The sequence below is a fragment of the Mobula hypostoma genome, chromosome 4 (genome assembly GCF_963921235.1).
Source record: "Mobula hypostoma chromosome 4, sMobHyp1.1, whole genome shotgun sequence".
Taxonomy (NCBI): Eukaryota; Metazoa; Chordata; class Chondrichthyes; order Myliobatiformes; family Myliobatidae; genus Mobula; species Mobula hypostoma.
Genome location: NC_086100.1, coordinates 52,832,252 through 52,856,141, shown reverse-complemented (window position 1 = coordinate 52,856,141; position 23,890 = coordinate 52,832,252). Strand labels below are relative to the sequence as shown.

Genomic DNA, 23,890 nt, shown 5'->3' with positions numbered 1-23,890 from the left:
ATTGTTGTCTTTGCCATGGATTTTATTTTTCTCCACATTAGTTCATATCACCAGGCAATGGAACAATCTTTTGTATTTTCAGCTTCTTTACTGGTCTTTGTTTTCGAGCTGTTTTCAGAGCTTTTGATTTCAGAAAATTATCTTCCAATTGATAGATAAGTTCTTCAATTAGTCCAACCTGCAATCAGTCAGCTATTATTTAAAACTCTAATGTTAGTGAAAAGTACATCCTAAATTTCAGCTTGCTCCAAGTTATTACTCTCTAACATTTGATAGTTCACTTTAAGAAATGTTCACCTCAAAGATATGTTGCAACAATATTGCATTAATTGCAGTAAAGTGTAACTATATCTTTAAAAAATGATGAATGTGTATTGCTGACTATGATTTCCTTCTTCCATGGCAGGCATATTTGACTTGCATATTACAGGTAACTGCAAAACTAGTTTGAAGTATTATAATATAGAAAACAGAAGAAATCTGATACTCAAACACGAGGAATTCTGCAGATGCTGGAAATTCAAGCAACACAACTCAAAGTTGCTGGTGAACGCAGCAGGCCAGGCAGCATCTCTAGGAAGAGGTACAGTCGATGTTTCGGGCCAAGACCCTTCGTCAGGACTAACTGAAAGAAGAGCTAGTAAGAGATTTGAGAGGGGGAGGGGGAGATCTGAAATAATAGGAGTAGACAGGAGGGGGAGGGATGGAGCCAAGAGCTGGACAGTTGATTGGCAAAAAGGATATGAGAGGATCATGGGACAGGAGGCCCAGGGAGAAAGAAAAGGGGGAGGGGGGAAAACCCAGAGGATGGGCAAGGCGTATAGTCAGAGAGACAGAGGGAGAAAAAGGAGAGAGAGAGAAAAAATGTGTGTATATAAATAAATAATGGATGGGGTACGAGGGGGAGGTGGGGCATTAGCGGAAGTTTGAGAAATCAATGTTCATGCCATCAGGTTGGAGGCTACCCAGACAGAATATAAGGTGTTGTTCCTCCAACCTGAGTGTGGCTTCATTTTTACAGTAGAGGAGGCCGTGGATAGACATATCAGAATGGGAATGGGACGTGGAATTAAAATGTGTGGCCACTGGGAGATCCTGCTTTCTCTGCATACTATTGGATTTCTATTTCTGTTGCAATGCACAATGTTCTTTCTCTGATGAGTTAAACACATAGAGCTTACGGAATATAAAAATTAAGTTATAATCTGCTGTATCACTTATCATTAATTACTCTAAAAGAACCACTGGGATTACTGGATGTAAGGAAAAGTTTAGGAAAATAAAGGCCTGTAGTTAAATTAATTTGACCTGCATTTTTGAAACTTGTCTTTTTGCTCTAAATTGAAATCTTGACAAACACTATACCAATTGCTTGAATTTTTGTTTCTTTGAGATTTCTAATATGAGGTAACATACAGATTTCTCCTAGTCTTTTGATGTGAGGAATACTGTTACGTCTGACTTAAAAAAGAATTGGCATGCTGAATAGGGCCTCAATTATTATCTTTAAAGTAAATGTCTAGAGAACCAGTGGTGGAACTGTTCTTGATTGGAAGTTTTCTTGCTGGTTGCAATTATTTGTGGGTTATCTAGTCTCAAGTTGCAACTCTTGCAGAAACAGAGTATAAAAACTGTGAAAAAATAGTTCCTATTCTTTCAAATGGGCCATTGCCATTTGAAAAGAACAAGTCTTATTGGGAATGACTGATTCTTTGCAGGGCAGAAGCCATTTAAAAACAAGTCTCATCAGGAGTGAGTTTTACTTGAGCCAATAAAAGAAATGATGCATAAGCAGAGCGGCCAATGTTGGAGTGGCCAGTGTCAGAGAGGTCAGGCTTTGGCTCAGCAAGTTTCGACAAGAACAGGCAGAGGCTAAGGGTGCTGAGTCATTCTTATCACTCTTTATTGTGGAACTTGGGCTTGAGAAGTTGGAGCCAAAGCAAAAACCAGCTTGGAGAAAAGTGGTTGAGTAAGTGACAAAAGTGCATGTGAAACTCATAGGTTTCAGAGAGAAGGCAGAGGTAAGCTTTTTTTAAAATTGTCGGTATATCCTTAGTCCTTAGTTCAGTGTAGGCAGGATAGTTAAGGTGGTGGAATGCTCCTCCTGTGAGATATGGGGTTTCAGCGTACCTAATGACCTTCCTGATTTCAGTTCCTGACTGACGAGGACAATCAGGAGGCTGAAAACTTCATAGATGAAAATTTTACTGAGGTGGTTACACCCAGAATGCAGGCTTCAGGTAGATGATGGGTGACCACCAGGGAAAGTAAGAGGAGTAAACAGTTAGTGCAGAGCTCCTCTGTGGCCATTCCCCTCAGCAACAAGTATACCCCTTTGGATAATGCTGGGGGGGGGGGGCGTTGTTGGGACACACCCGCATCAGTCAGGCTAGTGGCATTGTTGCTGGCTCTAGACCTCAGCAGGGAAGGGTAAAGTCAGCCTGAGTCAAGGGTAGGTGAGAGAGAGGAGATCTGTGGCCGCAAAAGAGACACTAGGGGTGGTGAGTTGCCTCTCAGGTAGTAGGGTCCAGGATGTCATGGAGTGGCTTCAGAATATTCTCAAGGGGGGAGGGTGAGCAGTGAGAAGTGGTGCACATTGACTTCAATGACATTGGTAGAAAGGGGAGCGAGGTCCCGCACAGAGAGTATAGGGAGTAAGGAAAGAGACTGAAGAGCAGGATCTCCAAGGTATTAATCTCTGGATTATTCCCATTGTCACATGCTAGTAAAGGCAAGAATAGAATGATAATACAAATGAGGAAATGGTACAGGGTTTCAAGTTCTTGGATCATTGGAACCTTTTCTGGGGCAGGGATGACCTGTACAAGAGGGATGGATTGCAACTAAACTGGAGGGAAACATATATGCTGGCTGGGAGGTTCACTAGTGCCATTCAGGAGCGTATAGTTTGGCAGAGGAATAGGAATAAGGGCACCAGGTCAGAAAGTGGAGGGGTGCAGAGGAGTGTCGATATCAGGATCAGAAAAAAACAGGCAGGAGCAAAGTAATAGATGCAATAAGACGGATAGTTTGAAGTGCGTATATTTTTAATGCTAGGGGTATTATTTGTAAAGATGATGAACAAGGATCAGTACATGAAACTGTGATGTTGTGGCCATTACAGAGATTTGGTTAAGAGATGGACAGGAATGGATGCTTAATGTTCCAGAGTTTCAATGTGTTAGAAAAGATAGAGGGGGAGAGATGATGCACTACTAATCAAGGACAATATCGTAACTACACACAGAGGGGACAGTACAGAGGGCTAATCTACTGAATCTATATAGATAGAACTCAAAAAATAGGAAGGGTGCAATCACTCGGATTGTACAGACCTGCCAATTGCCACATTGAGGAACTGATATGCCTTCAGACAAGGAAAGGTGTAAAAACAAATGGATTGTTGCCATGGGAGTCTTCTACCTCTCTAATATAAACTGGGATTTTCTTAGTGCAAGAAGTTCAGATGGAGCGTAATTTCCTTGGTGCATTGAGGAGGGGTTCTTAAATCATTATGTAGAAAAGTACAAGAAAAGCAGGGGGTGTACTGGATCTGGTGTTGGGCAACGAGCCTGGCCAGTTGACTGAGCAATTGGGGAACAGTGACCACATTCCTTTCTCTCTAAGATAGCTACAGATAAGGATAAGTATGGATATTGCAGGAGAGTATTAAACTGGAGCAGGGGAAATTACAAGTGTATTAGGCATGAACTAGGGAGGGTTAATTGGAAACAGCTGTTTTTGGGCTTGTCACATCTGACATGTGGAGGGTTTTTAAAGACCAACTGCACAGAGTACAGGACAGGTTTGTTGCAGTAAGAAGGAAAGACAAGGATGGTAAGGTAAGAGAGCTTTGGATTTCGAGATGGTGATGAATTTAGTCAAAAAAAAAGGAAAGTATGGAAAGCTTAGGAAGCTAGAATCAAAATGAGTCCTTGAGGATTACAAAGAAGCCAGAAAAGAACTTGAAAAAGCAATTAGGAAAGCTAGGAGGGGCCATTGGCAAGTAGGATTAAAGAGAATCCCAAGGCATTCTACACGTACATCAAGAGCTAGAGGATAACTAAGAAGATAGTGGGACCACTCAAGGATGAATGGGGGAATATGTGCTAAAATGGAAGAATGTGTGTGAGGTCCCTAATGAGTATTTTACAACAGTATTTACCAAGGAAAAGGATGTGAAGGATGGAGAGATCAGTGTCAAGCTTATTAATATACTCACAATACGCTGGAGGAACTCAGCAGGTCGGGCAGCATCAGTGGAAACGATGAGTCGACGTTTCGGGACGGAACCCTTGGTCAGGACTGAAGAAAGAAGGTGGGGGAGGGTTGGAGGAAAGCTCGTAGTTTCAACCTGGTTTTTCAACTGAAACTACGAGCTTTCCTCCAACCCTCCAGCGTATTGTGAGTGTTGCTTTGATCCCAGCATCTGCAGATTATTTTGTATATAAGCTTATTGGTATGCTAGGGCTTTTCAAGGTAAAGTGGGTGGTGTGGTTCTGTGGGTTAAAAACAAAATTAAATCATTAGAAATAGGTGACATAGGGTTGGTAGGTGTTGAAACTAAGGAACTGAAGAGCTAAAGATACCCTGATGGGAGTTATGTACATACCAGCAAACAGTAGTAAGGATGTAGTCTGCAAGTTACAATGGGAGATTAAAAAAAAGGCATGCCAAAATGGCAATGTTACAATAGTCATGGGGGATTTCAATATGCAGGGAGATTGGGAAAATCAGGTTGGTGTGGGATTCCAAGAGGGGAAATTTCTAGAATACCTACAAGATAGCTTTTTAGAGCAGCTCGTGATTGAGCCCTATGGGGGAATAGTTATTCTGGATTGAGTGTTGTACAATGAACTGGAATTGATTAGAGTTTAAGGTGAAAGAATTCTTGGGGGAAAGTGATCGAATTTACCCTGGAATTTGAGAAAGGGAAGCTAAAGTCAGATGTATCAGTAATCACTGTAATCAGTAGAGTAAAGGGAATTACAGAGGCATGAGAGGAGTTAGCCAGAATTGATTGGAAAAGAACACTGGCAGGAATGACGGCAGAGCAGCAATGGCTGGAATCTCTGGAAGCAACTTGGAAGGCACAGAATATATACATCCTAAAGAGTAAGTATCCTAAAAGAAAGATGATACAACCATGGCTGATAAGAGAAGTCAAAGCCAACATAAAAGCCAAAGAGAGGGGATATAATAGAGCAAAATTTAGTGGGAAGTTAGAGGATTAGGAAGTTCTCAAATACCACAGAAGGCAACTACAAAAGTCATTAAGAAGGTAAAGATGGAATATGAAAGTAAGCTAGGAAATAATATTAAAGAGGATCCCAAACGTTTCTTCAGATTCATAACCATAGAAACCATAGAACCATTGAAACTACAGCACAGAAACAGGCCCTTTGGCCCTTCTTGGCTGTGCCGAACCATTTTCTGCCTAGTCCCACTGACCTGCACGCGGACCATATCCCTCCATACACCCCCCATCCATGTATTTGTCCAATTTATTCTTAAATGTTAAAAAAGAACCCGCATTTACCACTTCATCTGGCAGCTCATTCCATACTCCCACCACTCTCTGTGTGAAGAAGCCCCCCCCTAATGTTCCCTTTAAACTTTTCCCCCCTCAACCTTAACCCACGTCCTCTGGTTTTTTTCTCCCCTTGCCTCAGTGGAAAAAGCCTGCTTGCATTCACTCTAACTATACCCATCATAATTTTATATACCTCTATCAAATCTCCCCTCATTCTTCTACGCTCCAGGGAATAAAGTCCTAACCTATTCAACCTTTCTCTGTCCCGGCAACATCCTTGTAAACCTTCTCTGCACTCTTTCAACCTTATTTATATCCTTCCTGTAATTTGGTGACCAAAACTGAACACAATACTCCCAATTCGGCCTCACCAATGCCTTATACAACCTCATCATAACATTCCAGCTCTTATACTCAATACTTCGATTAATAAAGGCCAATGTACCAAAAGCTCTCTTTACTACCCTATCTACCTGTGACGACACTTTTAGGGAATTTTGTATCTGTATTCCCAGATCTCTCTGTTCCACTGCACTCCTCAGTGCCTTCCCATTAACCCTGTATGTTCTACGTTGGTTTGTCCTTCCAACGTGCAATACCTCACACTTGTCAGTATTAAACTCCATCTGCCATTTTTCAGCCCATTTTTCCAGCTGGTCCAAGTCCCTCTGCAGGCTCTGAAAACTTTCCTCACTGTCTACTACACCTCCAATCTTTGTATCATCAGCAAACTTGCTGATCCAATTTACCATATTATCATCCAGATCATTGATATAGATGACAAATAACAATGGACCCAGCACTGATCCCTGTGGCACACCACTAGTCACAGGCCTCCACTCAGAGAAGCAATTTTCTACCACCACTCTCTGGGTTCTTCCATCGAGCCAATGTCCAATCCAATTTACCACCTCTCCATGTATACCTAGCGACTGAATTTTCCTAACTAACCTCCCATGCGGGACCTTGTCAAAGGCCTTACTGAAGTCCATGTAGACAATATCCACTGCCTTCCCTTCATCCACTTTCCTGGTAACCTCCTCGAAAAACTCCCAACAGATTGGTCAAACATGACCTACCACGCACAAAGCCATGTTGACTCTCCCTAATAAGCCCCTGTCTATCCAAATGCTTGTAGATTCTGTCTCTTAGTACTCCCTCCAATAACTTGCCTCCTACTGACGTTAAACTCACCGGCCTATAATTTCCCGGATTACTTTTCGATCCTTTTTCAAACAACGGAACAACATGAGCCACTCTCCAATCCTCCGGCACTTCACCCGTAGACAGCGACATTTTAAATATTTCTGCCAGGGCCTCCGCAATTTCAACACTAGTCTCCTTCAAGATCCGAGGGAACACCCTGTCAGGTCCCGGGGATTTATCCACTTTAATTTTCCTCAAGACAGCAAACACCTCCTCCTTTTCAATCTGTACAGTTTCCATGGTCTCACTACTTGATTCCCTCAATTCCATAGATTTCATGCCAGCTTCCTTAGTAAATACAGACGCAAAAAACCTATTTAAGATCTCCCCCATTTCCTTTGGTTCCGCACAAAGCCGACCACTCTGATCTTCAAGAGGACCAATTTTATCCCTTACAATCCTTTTGCTCTTAATATACTTGTAAAAGCTCTTTGGATTATCCTTCACTTTGACTGCCAAGGCAACCTCATGTCTTCTTTTTGCCCTCCTGATTTCTTTCTTAAGTATTTTCTTGCACTTCTTATACTCCTCAAGCACCTGATTTACCCCGTTTCCTATACATTTCATACAACTCCCTCTTCTTCTTTATCAGAGTTGCAGTATCCCTTGAGAACCAAGGTTCCTTATTCCTATTCAATTTGCTTTTAAGTATGACAGGAACATACAAACTCTGCACTCTCAAAATTTCCCCTTTGAAGGCTTCCCACCTACCAATCACATCTTTGCCAGAGAACAACCTGTCCCAATCCACGCTTTTTAGATCCTTTCTCATTTCTTCAAATTTGGCCTTCTTCCAGTTCAGAACCTCAACCCTAGGACCAGATCTATCCTTGTCCATGATCAAATTGAAACTAATGGCATTATGATCACTGGAACCAAAGTGCTCCCCTACACAGACTTCCGTCACTTGCCCTAATTCGTTTCCTAACAGGAGATCCAATATTGCATCCCCTCTAGTTGGTCCCCCTATATACTGATATAGAAAACTTTCCTGAACACATTTTACAAACTCTAAACCATCTAGACCCTAACAGTATGGGAGTCCCAATCAATGTATGGAAAATTAAAATCCCCTACCACCACAACTTTATGTTTCCTGCAGTTGTCTGCTATCTCTCTGCAGATTTGCTCTTCCAAGTCTCGTTGACTATTGGGTGGTCTGTAATACAATCCCACTAATGTGGCCATACCTTTCCTGTTTCTCAGCTCCACCCATAAGGTGTAAAAGAGAGGGAAGAACTGATACTGGATCACTGGAAAATGATGCTGGAGAGGGAGTAATGGGGGACAGAGAAATGGCAGATGAACTGAATAAGTATTTTGCATCAGTCTTCATTGTGGAAGGCACTAACAGTATGATGGAAGTTCCAAGTGTCAGAGGTCATGAAGTGTGTGAAGTTACCATTACTACAGAGAAGGTTCTTGGGAAACTGCGAGATCTGAAGGGAGATATGTTACCTGGACTAGATGATGTACACCCCAGGGTTCTGAAAGTGGTGGCTGAAGAGATCGTGGAGGCATTAGTAATAATTTTTAAGAATCACTTGATCCTGGAATGATTCCTGAAGAATGGAAAATTACAAATGTCACTCCACTCTGTTGGAGTTATTTGACACAAAGGTTAGAGGTGCTGTGGATAGTGTGGAGGGCTGTCAGAGGTTACAGCGGGACATTAATAGGATGCAAAACTGGGCTGAGAAGTGTCAGATGGAGTTCAACCCAGATAAGTGTGAAGTGGTTCATTTTGGGAGGTCAAATATGATGACAGAATATAGTATTAATGGTAAGACTCTTGACAATGTGGAGGATCAGAGGGATCTTGGGGTCCGAGTCCATAGGACAATCAAAGCTGCTGCAACACACATCAAAGTTGCTGGTGAACGCAGCAGGCCAGGCAGCATCTCTAGGAAGATGTACTGCGTAGGTTGACTCTGTGGTTAAGAAAGCATATAGTGCATTGGCCTTCATCAATCGTGGGATTGAGTTTAGGAGCCAAGAAATAATGTTGCAGCTATATAGGACCTTGGTCAGACCCCACTTGGAGTACTGTGCTCAATTCTGGTCGCCTCACTATAGGAAGGATGTGGAAACCAGAGAAAGGGTGCAGAGGAGACTTACAAGGGTGTTGCCTGGTTTGGGGTGCATGACTTATGAAAATAGGTTGAGTGAACTCCGCCTTTTTCCTTTAGAGTGACGGAGGATGAGAGGTGACCTGATAGAGGTGTATAAGATGATGAGAGGCATTGATCGTGTGGATAGTCAGAGGCTTTCTCCCAGGGCTGAAGTGGCTTGAATGAGAGGGCACAGTTTTAAGGTGCCTGGAAGTAGGTACAGATGAGATGTCAGGGGTAAGTTTTTTTTAACGCAGAGAGTGGTGAGTGCATAGAAAGAGCTGCTGGCGACAGTGGTGGAGGCGGATACGATAGGGTCTTTTAAGAGACTCCTGGATAGGTACATGGAGCTTAGAAAAATAGAGGGCTATGGGTAACCCTAGGTAATTTCTAAGGTAAGGATATGTTCGGCACAGCTTTGTGGGCCGAAGGGCCTGTATTGTGCTGTAGGTTTTCTATGTTTCTCTGCTTCTCAATAATAAGCAGGATAGACAAAGGAGTATCAGTTGATGTTGTGTGTTTGGATTTTCAGAAGGCCTTTGACAAGGTGCCACATATGAGGATGATTAACAAGCTGCAAGTCCATGGTATTTCAGGAAAGGCTCTAGCATGTAGAATGCAGCGGCTGATTGGCAGGAGGCAAAGAGTGGGATTAAAGGGAGCCTTTTCTGGTTGGCTTCCAAGTGACTAGTAGTGTTCCACAGGTGCCTGTATTGGGACCGATTCTTCTAATGATTTATGTCAATGATTTGGCTGATGGAATTGATGGGTTTGTTACTAAATTTGCAGATGATATGGAGATAGCTAGAAGGTCAGGTAGTTCTGAGGAAATAGGGAGGCTGCAGAAGAACTTACAGGTTAGGAGAATGAGCAAAGAGGTGGCAGATGGAATACAATGTTGGTAAGTGTATGGTTGTGCACTTTGGTAGAAGAAATGAAAGGGTTAGCTAGTTTCTAAATGTAGAGAAAACACAAAAATCAGAGGCGCAAAGGGATTTGGGAGTCCTTGTGCAGGATACCCTAAAGGTTAATTTGCAGGATGAGTCTATGGAAGGCAAATGTGATGTAAGCATTCATTTCAAAAGGGCTAGAATATAAAAGCAACTATGTTATGTTCAGACTTTATAAAGCAGTGGAACATTGTGTGAAGTTTTTGTCTTCTTAGAAAGGATGTTCTGAAACTGGAGAGGGTTCAAAGGAGGTTTAAAAAATGATTCCAGGATTAAACGGCTTGAAATGTGAAGAGTGTTAGATGGCTCTGGGCCTGTACTCACTGGAATTTAGAAGAATGAGGGGTGAAGCATACCGAATGGTGAAAGGACTTGATAGAGTCGATGTGGAGAGAACGTATCCTACGGTGGGAGTGTCTAAGACTAGAGGACACAGCCTCAAAATATGTTTGTAGATAAAAGTCTTTTTAGAACAGAAATGAGGAGGAATAACTTTAGCCAGAGAGTGGTGAATCTGTGGAATTTGTTGCATAGACAGATGAGAATGCCAAGTCTTTATGTATATTTAAGGCAGATGTTGATACATTCTTGCTTGATCAGGACATGACAGAATAAGGGGGCGGGGGGGTGCAGGAAATTGCGGTGGAATGGAAAAATAGATCAGCTATGATGAAATGGTGGAGCAGACTCAATGGGCCAAATGGCCTAATTCTGCTCCTATATCTTATGGTCTTATAATCAGAGGGATCTTGGAATCCAAGTTCATAGCTCTCTGAAAGTGGCTACACAGGCTGATAAGGCAGTTAAGAAGGCTTTGGGCATGCTTGACTTTATCAGTTGAGGCATTTAGTTCAAAAGTTAAGGAGTTATATTGCAGCTTTATAAAACTTTGGTTATGCTGAATGTGGCATATTGCTTACAGTTCTGGTTGCCGCAATATAGGAAAGATGTCAAGGCTTTCGAGAGGGTTCAGAAGTGGTTCACCAGGAAGCTGCCTGGATACTTTAAAACCTGGACAAACTTGTTTTCTCTGGAGCAGTTGTGAATGAAGGGATTTCTGACAGGTTTATAAGGTTGAGAGGCATAGACAGAGAGTAGGTTTGAAACATCCAACACCAAAGGGCATGCATTTAAGATGAGAGGGGGTATTTTCAAAGAAGATGTGAAGGGCAAGTTGTTTTTATACAGTGGTGAGTGCCTGGAATTCACTGCCTGGCGTGCTAGTGGCAGATAGATTTGGGACGTTTAGATAGGCACATGAATGTAAAGAAAATGGAAGGATATGGCAGGATATGTGACTAGTGGGGTACCGCAAGGCTCAGTGCTGGGACCCCAGTTGTTTACAATATATATTAATGACTTGGATGAGGGAATTAAATGCAGCATCTCCAAGTTTGCGGATGACACGAAGCTGGGTGGCAGTGTTAGCAGTGAGGAGGATGCTAAGAGGATGCAGGGTGACTTGGATAGGTTGGGTGAGTGGGCAAACTCATGGCAGATGCAATTTAATGTGGATAAATGTGAAGTTATCCACTTTGGTGGCAAAAATAGGAAAACAGATTATTATCTGAATGGTGGCCGATTAGGAAAAGGGGAGGTGCAACGAGACCTGGGTGTCATTATACACCAGTCATTGAAAGTGGGCATGCAGGTACAGCAGGCGGTGAAAAAGGCGAACGGTATGCTGGCATTTATAGCGAGAGGATTCGAGTACAGGAGCAGGGAGGTACTACTGCAGTTGTACAAGGCCTTGGTGAGACCACACCTGGAGTATTGTGTGCAGTTTTGGTCCCCTAATCTGAGGAAAGACATCTTTGCCATAGAGGGAGTACAAAGAAGGTTCACCAGATTGATTCCTGGGATGGCAGGTCTTTCATATGAAGAAAGACTGGATGAACTGGGCTTGTACTCGTTGGAATTTAGAAGATTGAGGGGGGATCTGATTGAAACGTATAAGATCCTAAAGGGATTGGACAGGCTAGATGCGGGAAGATTGTTCCCGATGTTGGGGAGGTCCAGAACGAGGGGTCACAGTTTGAGGATAGAGGGGAAGCCTTTTAGGACCGAGATTAGGAAAAACTTCTTCACACAGAGAGTGGTGAATCTGTGGAATTCTCTGCCACAGCAAACTGTTGAGGCCAGTTCATTAGCTATGTTTAAAAGGAAGTTAGATATGGCCCTTGTGGCTACAGGGGTCAGGGGGTATGGAGGGAAGGCTGGGTTCTGAGTTGGATGATCAGCCATGATCATAATAAATGGCGGTGCAGGCTCGAAGGGCCGAATGGCCTACTCCTGCACCTATTTTCTATGTTTCTATGTTTCTATGTTTCTATGGTATAAGGGATTAGTTTAGTTAGGCTTTTGATTAGTAATTTATTTTGTGTGGCATATTTTGGGTTGATATGTCTGTTCCTTGCTGTACTGTTCTATGATCTAAACAGTTGCTAATGGCTTATCTCTATTTAAAATGTGATGACATACATATTGTTACTTTATCTAGGTGAACAACAGCTACTCCATCTCCAATCCCAAATCCTTCCGTAATGTCTCTAAAATATTCATGTCCTTTATCTAAAATAGGACTCTCCATGTTCGCTATTCAGCATTTTATATGTTTAACAGCCTCTTTTTTATGTTGTTTATTGAATCAAGGATTTAGCATGCCTTTGAGACTTACAATGCATTCTGCTACTTGTAAAAGTTATGTACATTTAACTGGCATTCATTATTTCTGTATTTTTTTTACTATTCTGTCTCTCTCTCTCTCGCCATATATATCTCCATCAAAATGAATCACTTCATTAAACTTCATCACATCAGTATCAATGAAATGCAGAAATATGTAGTGAGCAATATGTAGTGAAATTGGCATCAAAGTAAAAGAAAAGCTCTGATCACCTTGAATGGCAAAGCAGTTTTATGGCATGTGGCCTCATGGTGGGCACGCTTTCTTTATACCCTCTCATTCAAAGCGGAATGTTAGCAGTGCACAAAATTGGTCTTCATAAAGATCAGCATGGGCATCTATGCATGGAGCCATGGGAGACTGGGGAGATTTTAAACTGATTTTTTTTGCATTTGTATTTTCTTGGGCGATGGACTCAGTGTCTATAGCAAAACAGCAGTGAAGTCATGGACCGTATATGGATTACAGAAGAGGAGGAGGTGCCTGCTCTCTTGAGGCAATTAGGGTGGATAAACCCTAGGGCCTGACAAGGTATTCCTTAGACCTTGTGGGAGGCTGGTGCAGAAATTGCTTGGGCCCTGGCAGAGGTATTTAATATGTATTTAGCACATGGGTGACATGCTGGACGATTGGAGGATAGGTAATATTGTGAGGTTGTTTAAGAAATGCCCTAAGAATAAGCTGAGAAATTATAGGCAGGTGTGCCTAACATCAGTAGTGGACATGTTATTGGAAGATATTCTATGAGACCTGATATACAACTATTTGGAAAGACAGGGACTGATTAGGGATAGTCAACATAAGAACATAAGAAAAAGGAGCAGGAGTAAGTCATCTGGCCCGTTGAGCCTGCTCCGCCATTCAATATGATCATGACTAATATGGCCATGGACTCATCTCCATCTACCTGCCTTTTCCCCATAACCCTTAATTCCCCTACTATGACAAACTCTATCCAACCTTGTATTAAATACATTTACTGAGGTAGCATCCACTACTTCAGTGGGCAGATTCACCACCCTCTGGGAAAAGCAGTTCCTTCTCCTCTCAATCCTAAATTTACTCCTCCGAATCTTGAGGCTATGTCTCCTCGTTCTAGTCTCACCTACCAATGGAAACAACTTTCCTCCCTCTATCTTATCCATCCCTTTCATAATTTTATATGTTTCTATAAGATCTCCTCTTATTCTTCTGAATTCCAGTGAGTACAGTCCCAGGCAACTCAGTCTTTCCTCATTAGTCTAACCCCCCCATTTAGTATATCCTTCTTCAGGTAAGGAGACCAGATCTGCACACAATACTCCAAGTGCAGCCTCACCAGTACCCAGTATAGTTGCAGCATAACATCCCTGCTCTTAAATTCAATCCCTCTAGCAATGAAGGCCAACATTCCATTTACCGCTTTGATAGCCTGATAGTCAAGATGGCTTTGTGTGTGGCAGATGGGGGGAGTACGGTGGACTATGAGCCAAATGCAGGCAGAATAATTGTTCACCATGGGCTAGGTGGGCCAAGAGGTCTGTTTCTGCTCTGCAATGCTCTGTTATCTAACCATGGATCAAGCGCTGATCCCATTTTCATCTTGCCCCCCTTCTAAGAATTGACTGTCTTAAGCAGACTCTTGTATTTCCTTTTGTTATTCTGCTCTCATGATCTTCTTTTCATTTTCACATCCCCTATAAATATTAAGATAATATTATATTCAACCTTCTCCTCTTTAATCATTCATCTGAAAAGTGTCATACATCACAATTTATTTAAAATTTCATCATCTGAAACCCCTCTTGTATCCAGGGGTTCTTGCTTGGTTCACTTTCTGTCACTTCTTGTTGGAATATATCTACCCTGCAAATGTAATTGCCATGTAACAACTTTATTTGATCCCTTTTTTTGCTTTGACATTATTTTGGGCAAATATCTCCACCCTATCTCTTAGAAAATTTAATCTTCCAACCTCGAAGTTCCACCCCACCACAGAAATCTTTTACCCACCACTGCTTGGAACCTTGGAGTGATAGCTGTTCCAAGCGTTATTCCAGTGTAACAGTCTGGCCCATCTTTCTCCTGAACTAGATACAGCAATTTCCTTTATTTGTTGGGTCATGACATACAGATCAGGGAAGTTCAGAAATTCTTCCTTTTTTGCCCTCACTCAACCTGATTCCAATCAATGCCTAGTTAATTGTTGTCCCCAATGTGCATTCTTACATATCTAATTTGCGACAGATGACGCAATAGCCAAGGCTCTACACACCATTCTTACACATCTGGAGAAGAAGGATGCTAATGTGAGAACGCTGTTCTTATACTACTGTTCAGCATTCAACACCATAATTCCCTCCAGGCTCGACAAGAAGCTCAAAGACCTCGGCCTTCACCCTACCTTGTGTAGCTGGATCTTGGACTTCCTGTCAGATCGCCAGCAGGTGGTAAAAATGGGCTCCCTCACCTCTGCCCCTCTGACCATCAACACAGGTGCCCTCAGGGCTGTGTCCTCTTTTACTCTCTGTATACCTATGACTGTGTCATCACCAACAGCTCCAATCTGCTGACAATACTACATTGATTGACCTAATCTCAAATAATAATGAGGCAGCCTACAGAGAAGAGGTCATCACCCTGACACAATGTTATCGAGAAAACAACCTGTCCCACAATGTTGCAAAAACAAAGGAGCTAGTCGTGGACTACAGGAGGAATGGAGGCGTGCTAACCCCTATTGACATCAATGGATCTGGGGTTGAGAGGGTGAATAGCTTTAAGTTCCTCACCATACACATGACCGAGGATCTCACATGATCTGTATGTACTGGCTGTGCAGTGAAAAAGGCACAACAGTGCCACTTTCACCTCCGACAGTTGAAGAAGTTTGGCAAGGCCCCCTAAATTCTAAGAACTTTCTACAGGGGCACAATTGAGAGCATCCTGACTGGCTGCATCACTGCCTGGTATGGGAACTGTACTTCCCTCAATCGCAGGACTCTGCAGAGAGTGATGCGGACAGCCCAGCGCATCTGTAGATGTGAATTTCCCACTATTCAGGACATTTACAAAGACAGCTATGTAAAAGGGCCCGAAGGATCAGTGGGGACCTGATTCACTCCAACCACAATCTATTCCAGCTGCTACCACCTGGGAAACGGTACCACAGCATAAAAGCCAGGATTAATAGGCTCCAGGACAGCTTCTTCCACCAGGCTATCAGACTGATTAATTCATGCTGATACTATTGTATTCCTATGTTATATCGACTGTCCTGTTGTACATACTATTTATTATAAATTACAATAAATTGCACATTGCACATTTAGACAGAGATGTAACCTAAAGATTTTTACTCCTCAGTGTGCTGGGGCAGCAGGCTGAGGGTAGCAGACACCAACAGAATCAACAAACTCATTCGTAAGGCCAGTGATGTTGTGGGGATGGAACTGGACTCTCTGACGGTGGTGTCTGAAAAGAGGATGTTGTCCAAGTTGCATGCCATCTTGGACAAAGTCTCCCATCCACTACATAATGTACTGGTTGGGCACAGGAGTACATTCAGCCAGAGACTCATTCCACCGAGATGCAGCACAGAGCGTCATAGGAAGTCATTCCTGCCTGTGGCCATCAAACTTTACAACTCCTCCCTTGGAGGGTCAGACACCCTGAGCCAATAGGCTGGTCCTGGACTTATTTCCTGGTATAATTTACATATTACTACTTAACTATTTATGGTTTTATTACTATTTAATTATTTATGGTGCAACTGTAACGAAAACCAATTTCCCCCGGGATCAATAAAGTATGACTATGACTGTGACTATGACTATGTAATAAAGTCAATTCAATTCAATTCAATTTGTTCCTCTTACACTCCTTTGCTCTTTTCTGGTAACATCCAATGCTAAGAGTAACATGCTTCTTCCTTATTAGCTCTAAGAGGATTTGTCTTTGAGGTCATCCCCTCTAGTACCACGCTAGTGTAGCAATTAGTGCAACACTATTATAACTCGGGGCATCGAAGTTCAATTCCGACGTCATCTGTAAGGAGTTTGTGCATCTTCCCCCTGAGTGGGTGGGTTTTCTCCAGCCTCTAGTTCCTCCCCACAGTCTAAAGTTGTACTTGTTAATAGGTTAATTGGTCATTGTAAATTGTTCTGATTAGGTCAGGGTTAAAGCAGTGGGTTGTTGGCGGTGCAGCTCAAAGGGCAGGAAGAGCCTATTTGGCGCTGTTTCTCTATATAAATAAAATAAATAAACTAAAATGCTGAAATAGTTATATCTCCCAATCCCCCATGGTTTTTAAACTGTATATTCTCTACTCTGAAGCACATTTTTATTTTCATTGATGTATCATGATCTGATATTTACACAGAGAGTGGTGGGTGAGTGCACTGCCAGCAAAGGTGGTATAGGCGGATACAATAGGGTCTTTTAAGAGACTCTTAGATGGGTACATGGAGCTTAGAAAAATAGAGGGCTATGCGATAGGGAAATTCTACGCTGCTTCCAGAGTAGGTTACATGGTTGACACAACATTGTGAGCCGAAGGGCCTATAATGTGTTGTAGATTTTCTATGTTCTCTGCGAATTGTACCTACCCCTTTCAAAGCTGACTAGCTAAAGTTTTGTTCACACAAGCACCTTGTCCTTCCTATATTTGTTGTTTTTTCCCTTCATAGACTATCCAATCTTCCCTATCTTTTTTGCATCTTTGCCAATGCTACATGATGCCCTTTATTTATCTCTTGCTCCAGTGAACCTCCTGTGAAGAATTAAAACAGCTGAGATTGAATTGTAACATGTTATCTTGACTTGGCCCAGAAATAATTCCAATGCCTGGAGACTGAAACCACCTCTCCTGGGTCACAACTCCAGTCACATTAATCTGCTTTATCTTCATGTTTCTTCTCTGGCTGACTATACTACTGGAAGTAAATCAAGGGTGCTGCTTTTTAAGTCCAATCTTTCATTTATTTTCCGTTTGTTCCTGCAGGCCAGTACATGCCTTCTGGATATTCAGTGATCAAAAGGCAACAGGGATTTTGTTGGTGACCTATCAATATTTTGACACTTTTTAGACAAGTTCCAAAAAATTGAAGTGACACGATGAAATGCAACTGTCTTTTTTATTTTTAGCTAACTGAGCTAAATATTAATGTCTTCTAGTGTGGAAACCACTATTTATTAACAGAAACATATTATGTTAATCAGTGAAATCCTGGTGTGTTTGATAAATGCAAACAAAATGAGCAGTGCTGTCCAATTATCCAAGTTTAGGAATCAGAGAATGAATTCACACTTTTAAAAATTGACTTGAGTAAATTAGAAAAGTATAATAATCATTTCAAAATCATTACAATCAAATGTACTGCAACATTTCAAAGAAAGAAAATAATGTCTTACAATGATTTTTTGAGAACAATGGCAGTTGAGTTAATTTAGTGCACAAGATTTGCCATTACCCTGCATATTAAAACTAAATAAAAAGATTAACTCATTTGCAGGTGTTAAAATTATATATAATAATATAGTACCACAACAAGTTTTAATTTATCAAGCATACCATCAAAATATCACTAGTCATAAACCAGTGGTAATACAAAAGCAACAATTATGAAAATTTACTTACGAACATTATAAAATGTAGTTCAATAAATTAACTGAACCATTATTTTTGTGCATGTCCATGGAAGTGATTATAATTATACAAAAAATAAGAGGCTAATTTAGATAATAGATACTTGCAAAGCAATTAAATCAACCCAAATATAACTATTTATAGCGAGAGGATTCGAGTACAGGAGCAGGGAGGTACTACTGCAGTTGTACAAGGCCTTGGTGAGACCACACCTGGAGTATTGTGTGCAGTTTTGGTCCCCTAATCTGAGGAAAGACATCCTTGCCATAGAGGGAGTACAAAGAAGGTTCACCAGATTGATTCCTGGGATGGCAGGTCTTTCATATGAAGAAAGACTGGATGAACTGGGCTTGTACTCGTTGGAATTTAGAAGATTGAGGGGGGATCTGATTGAAACGTATAAGATCCTAAAGGGATTGGACAGGCTAGATGCGGGAAGATTGTTCCCGATGTTGGGGAGGTCTAGAACGAGGGGTCACAGTTTGAGGATAGAGGGGAAGCCTTTTAGGACCGAGATTAGGAAAAACTTCTTCACACAGAGAGTGGTGAATCTGTGGAATTCTCTGCCACAGCAAACTGTTGAGGCCAGTTCATTAGCTATGTTTAAAAGGAAGTTAGATATGGCCCTTGTGGCTACAGGGGTCACGGGGTATGGAGGGAAGGCTGGGTTCTGAGTTGGATGATCAGCCATGATCATAATAAATGGCGGTGCAGGCTCGAAGGGCCGAATGGCCTACTCCTGCACCTATTTTCTATGTTTCTATGTTTCTATAGTTTCATGATGAAATTTCTACCTTTTCAGTTTTGCTCCAAACACATTCTCCACTGGTCTTGTTTCCTTCAAGAGTATCAACAGCCTCGGTCATTAATGAATGCAGCTGGGTTACAAACATAAATGTTATCAGTATACTAGTTACAAGGAAACAACTTTATTATAAAAGAAGAATATTTTATGCCATTAGAGATTATATAATAATTTTCTCTATCTCTGTGCTGGCATTGAACAATATTATGTACTGGCTCATAATAAATCTAGAGAACTTGAAAAGAACAGCTGTTCTTGTAAAATAATTAGTTCTCGTAATCTTGGAAAATTTATTTGTCTTTAAGGTTATGGAGGTTTAGTGGAATATCAACAGTAACTTAACAAAACAAATGTAAGATTATTCTTATTTTAACTTTTGTAGAGACAGAAAAACCAGGAATGGCATAAGATTTATAACTAAAATAAAGTAATATTGAACCCTATTCCCAACTGGATTTTAAAAATGGCAAAGAGAATTTTGTCAATGTTTCACTTTTGCACATTACACAAGACACAGTAGAGCACCCTGTTCACTAGTGTATTTAAGTAAACTTGAGGGATTTTCACAAAATAAATTCCGGGTGGGTGTAGCAGATTCTCAGACTTTGAGAGATTCCATGGAAACTGAAACTCTGGTATAATAGATCAAAGCTTGGGTTGCCACTATAGAATATAAAGGGATTTTAATAGAGAGGGGAAAAACGTTGCCAGATATGTGGTAATGAGTGACTGACTGTAATGTGTATATTTTATGATATAGGTTCTCTGATACTGTTGTGTTAAACTGGGAATGATTTCTTATTCACTCAACAGTAAAACCAGTAATTCATTATATTATTGTTTGGAAATCCCAACAGTTCAGCACCTGGTAGAATCATTCCTCTGGAATCTTGGCCTTGTGTGTGGCTCTCTAAATCAAGTTTTCAGTTTCTCACAATGTAATATGTAAATAAGCCAGCTGGTAGTGCAGATTCGAGGCGAGTGGTCATGGGTTCAAATCTGGCTGGCTCCTTGCACACTTTCTATCCCTGCAGGGTTGAACATTGAGCTAGCAATGTGGCCTCGTTAGAAAATGGCAAATGCTAAAGAAACGGCAAGGTTATCACCTGATGCACCACAAGGCAAGAAGAGGAACAAAAAACATGTAAATTAAAATATACTATTTGGGGGGATATTAATAAGTTTAATAACCAATGGTCCTTAAAAGATCTGTTTGCCCTGCACCACCTAAGTTGTGGATGTTGGATCATATGGGTTTTACTGTAGTGATTTTGAGTGAATTTAGATTAAGGACTATCTATTTAAGATGTAGTTGGAACTATATTTGCCAATTTCATAAATTTTATAAAGTAAAATAAGACCATGAGGGGTTCCATGGTAGCATAGCGGTTAGTGCAACATTATTACAGCTTGGGGCATTGGAACTTAGAATTCAACCCTGGTGCCCTCAGTAACAAGTCTCTGTATGTCCTCCCTGTGAAATTCCTGGGTGTTCTCTGGGTCCTCCGGTTTCTTCCCACAGTCCAAAGATGTACCACGTAAGTTAATTTGTCATTGTAAATTGTCCCGTGACTAGGTTATTGTTAAATCAGGGTTGTCGGGGTTGCTAGGCAATGCGGCTCGAAGGGCCTAATCTGCTTTGTATCTCTAAATAAAATAAGAAAATAGGGGCAGAATCGGATCATTTGGCCCATTGAGTCTGTTCTGCCATTCAATCACGGCTGACTTATTACCCCTCTCAACCCCTCTCAACTCCTCCCATAACCCTTGACACCCTTACTAATCAAGCACCTATCAACATTAATTTAAAGATACTCAATGAGTTACCCTCCACAGCCGTCTGTGGCAATTAATTCCACAGTTCATCACCATCTAGCTAAAGAAATTCTTCCTCATCTATTCTAACAGAATGTCCTTTTATTCTGAGGCTGTGCTGCCTGGTCCTAGATTACCCCACTATTGGAAATGTAATGTATGGATCTATTTCTTTTAGAGCAATAACCCCCTCTTCCCCCCCCCCCCACTGTGGTCTATGCAGGCGCATTGCTCTCTCTCCCTCTCTCATTGCAATGTGAATACACAAGTTAAAGCCATCTCTCACATGCTGGTTTTAATTGATATGTAGTTGTGCATAGACACAACAAATACAAACCTGGATGTCTGAAAATATCAAAAACTGCACTAACTGTTACGGGACAAAACAGCGAGTGTTAAACAGCATAAGAAAGCCATCACAGATGCTAACGAAGGAACGTGTAAGTAACAGTGAAACACGCACTGAATTTAAAGTGAAAATAATGTGGCAATGGCTTCAGTTGGGAAAGTAGACAAATTTGATAGCACTAATGAAGGCTGGGAGTTGTATACTGTATCAGGAGGGTTGAACATGGGGCAAGGCCAACAATGTGGAGAGGCACAAGAAAGCCTCCACGTTTCTTGGCTTAATGTACAGAATCTTACGCAACTCAGTAATCTTTGCAAAGCCAGCAAGCAAGATGTTCAACAAAATTGTTACAATCTTACAAAATTATTTGCTGGTAATAGCTGGGAGATTTCAATTTTACAAAAGGAGCCAGTCAAAAGAAGAAAGCCTTTCTGAATACACTGCAGAACTGCGCAAACTTTCCCAGTACTGAGACTTCAGAGGTGGACTTTCTGACTCATGAAGGGACAAGCTTGTATGTGGCATGCATAGTCAAATCATTGAAAAGAAGCTATTATCTGAAGGAGACCTAACCTTAGAATGGGCATTGACCATTGCAATATTGTTAGAGACTGCAGCAAAGGACAACAGAAAAGGAGGTTAGAACATGAAATGCACAAAATGTCCCTGAACAGTGCAAAAAATAAAAATGTTATTGATGTGGCAAATCCTGCCATGATGCACACTATTGGTTCAAGGAAAAAGTGTGCAGAGTGTCACAGACAAGGTCACATAGAGAAAGTGTGCAAAGCAGACAAAAAGCACAACTGAGTGAACAGTCTCAAACACGATAAATGCATAAAGTTATCGAATGTAAAACAGATTCAGACATCACTGAGCCTGACAAAGGTGAACTGTCTCCTTCTCAAACACCTTCTCATTAGCATTAAGCTGCTGTGACAGTCTCTGGTTATTGCTACCATTATCTGGGTCACAATAGATGAGTCCAAGGTAAAACTGAAAATGGAGCTGGATACACGGTCAGTTAGAGCTTTATGTATTGAAAAGTGGAGGGCCAGCACTTTTTGGGCATAAATAGTTGAGAAAAATCCAACTAGACTGGCACCCAAAACTCTCAGTGTGACAGCAGCTTAATGCTAATGAGAAGGTGTTTGAGAAGGAGATTGGTAAACTCAAAGGCATGAAGGCCAGAATTGAACTGGATGAAGCAGCAACACCAAGATTTCATAAAGCCCATCCAGTGCCTTATGCATGTCGTAAAGTGGATGCTGAACTACAGAGCTTGGAGACATCTGGAATTCTCTCCAAGGTTGAAAGGAGCAATTGGGCCACACCCACTGTCCCAGTGATCAAGAAAGGGAAGGCCAGAGCTGTTCGCATATATGGGGATTTCAAGGTGAGCATCAACCCAGTGCTGCATATCCCCTTCTATGAACAGAAGACATTTTTGCATGTTTGGCAGGCAGGGAGAAGGTTTCAAAGATTGACTTGCCACAACCCTATCCACAAATGGAGAATGAGGAGTCAAGCAGAAATTTCCTCACAATCAACACTCACAAGGGAGTTCCAGTTTAATCGTCTAAGCTTAGGTATGCAGAGCATCCCTTTATGGCCATTTTGGAAAGACGGACCTGAACTCTGATCACATTTGCTTCCAGATCACCGACAAGCGCAGAATACACCTACACACAGATTGACAGATAGGCCCTTCATCTAGTATGGGGAATAAAGAAATTCCACCATTACTTCTACGGACAAAAGTTTATGCTAGTGACAGATCACCAACCCCTTGAATCTATTTTCAATCTCAGGAAGGGAATTCCAATGATGACTGCTATCCGGTTACAATGTTGGTTACTATTCCTAGGAGCCCACTCTTATGACATAGAGTTTAAGGGTACCAAACAACACAGCAATGCTGATGGCTTTTCATGTCTTTCACTATTCGCAACTGAAGTAGAAAAGTCTTCATGCTGTGACCCAGCAGAAGTGTTCCACACCGCCTTGGTAGACTAGTTACTGGTAACAAATTCCAAAATATGAAGGGAAACATGGAATGATCTGACATTGTCAGAAGTCTATGATATAATGACAGGATGGCCAGCTTACGTCAATCCTATGTTTCCACAGATCTCAGCGAGATGAGACCAACTGTTGGTATGTCAAAGAACGCTGATGTGTGGATCCCTCTAAACTGTGCAGCAGGGTGTTAGAAAATCTGTATAAAGGATGAAGAGTCTCGCCCAGAGTATGTGTGCTGGCTGGGAATAGATAAACAGATTGAAGACTTGGCCAGAATCTGTTCAGGATGCCAAAAAGTTCAAAATGCACCCCCACAGACACTGTTACACCCGTGGGAGTGGATGCCTTCACCATGATAAAGAGCACATATTGGCTTTGCTGGGCCATTCACGGACTCCATGTTTCTGATTGCTATGGACGTTCATTCGAAGTGCCTGGAGCTTATACCAATGAAGTCAGCCACATCAGCAAAGACTGTCTCTGCTCTGAGGACTATCTTCACCAGAAACAGCTTACCTGAACAAATTGTGAGTGACAACGGACCACAATGCACGTCAGAAGAATTCTGATTTGTTCATGAAGAAAAATGGCATCAGACATTTCAAGTCAGTTCATCACCACCCAGCAACGAATGGGTTAGCCAAAAGGTTTATCCAAACCTTCAAGAAGTTCATTAAAGTGATGGACAAGGAGAATAATTCTCTACAGCATAAGGTGGACAACTTCCTTCTTGTGTATTGGAACTCTGCTCATGCGATAACAAATCAAACACCTGCAATGCTGTTCA

The 23,890-nt window shown here is 41.6% G+C and overlaps 1 protein-coding gene across 1 annotated transcript in view; it reads right to left on the bottom strand.

The window, feature by feature from the left end:
• Positions 1–18,888: 18,888 nt before the first annotated feature.
• LOC134345938 (spermatogenesis-associated protein 16-like) overlaps positions 18,889–23,890 on the bottom strand; it is a 142,572-nt gene continuing 137,570 nt past the window's right edge. Inside the window, exon 11 of the mRNA XM_063047288.1 lies at positions 18,889–18,990. Coding sequence (XP_062903358.1) covers positions 18,889–18,990 — 102 coding nt within the window. The remainder of the gene's footprint in view (positions 18,991–23,890) is intronic.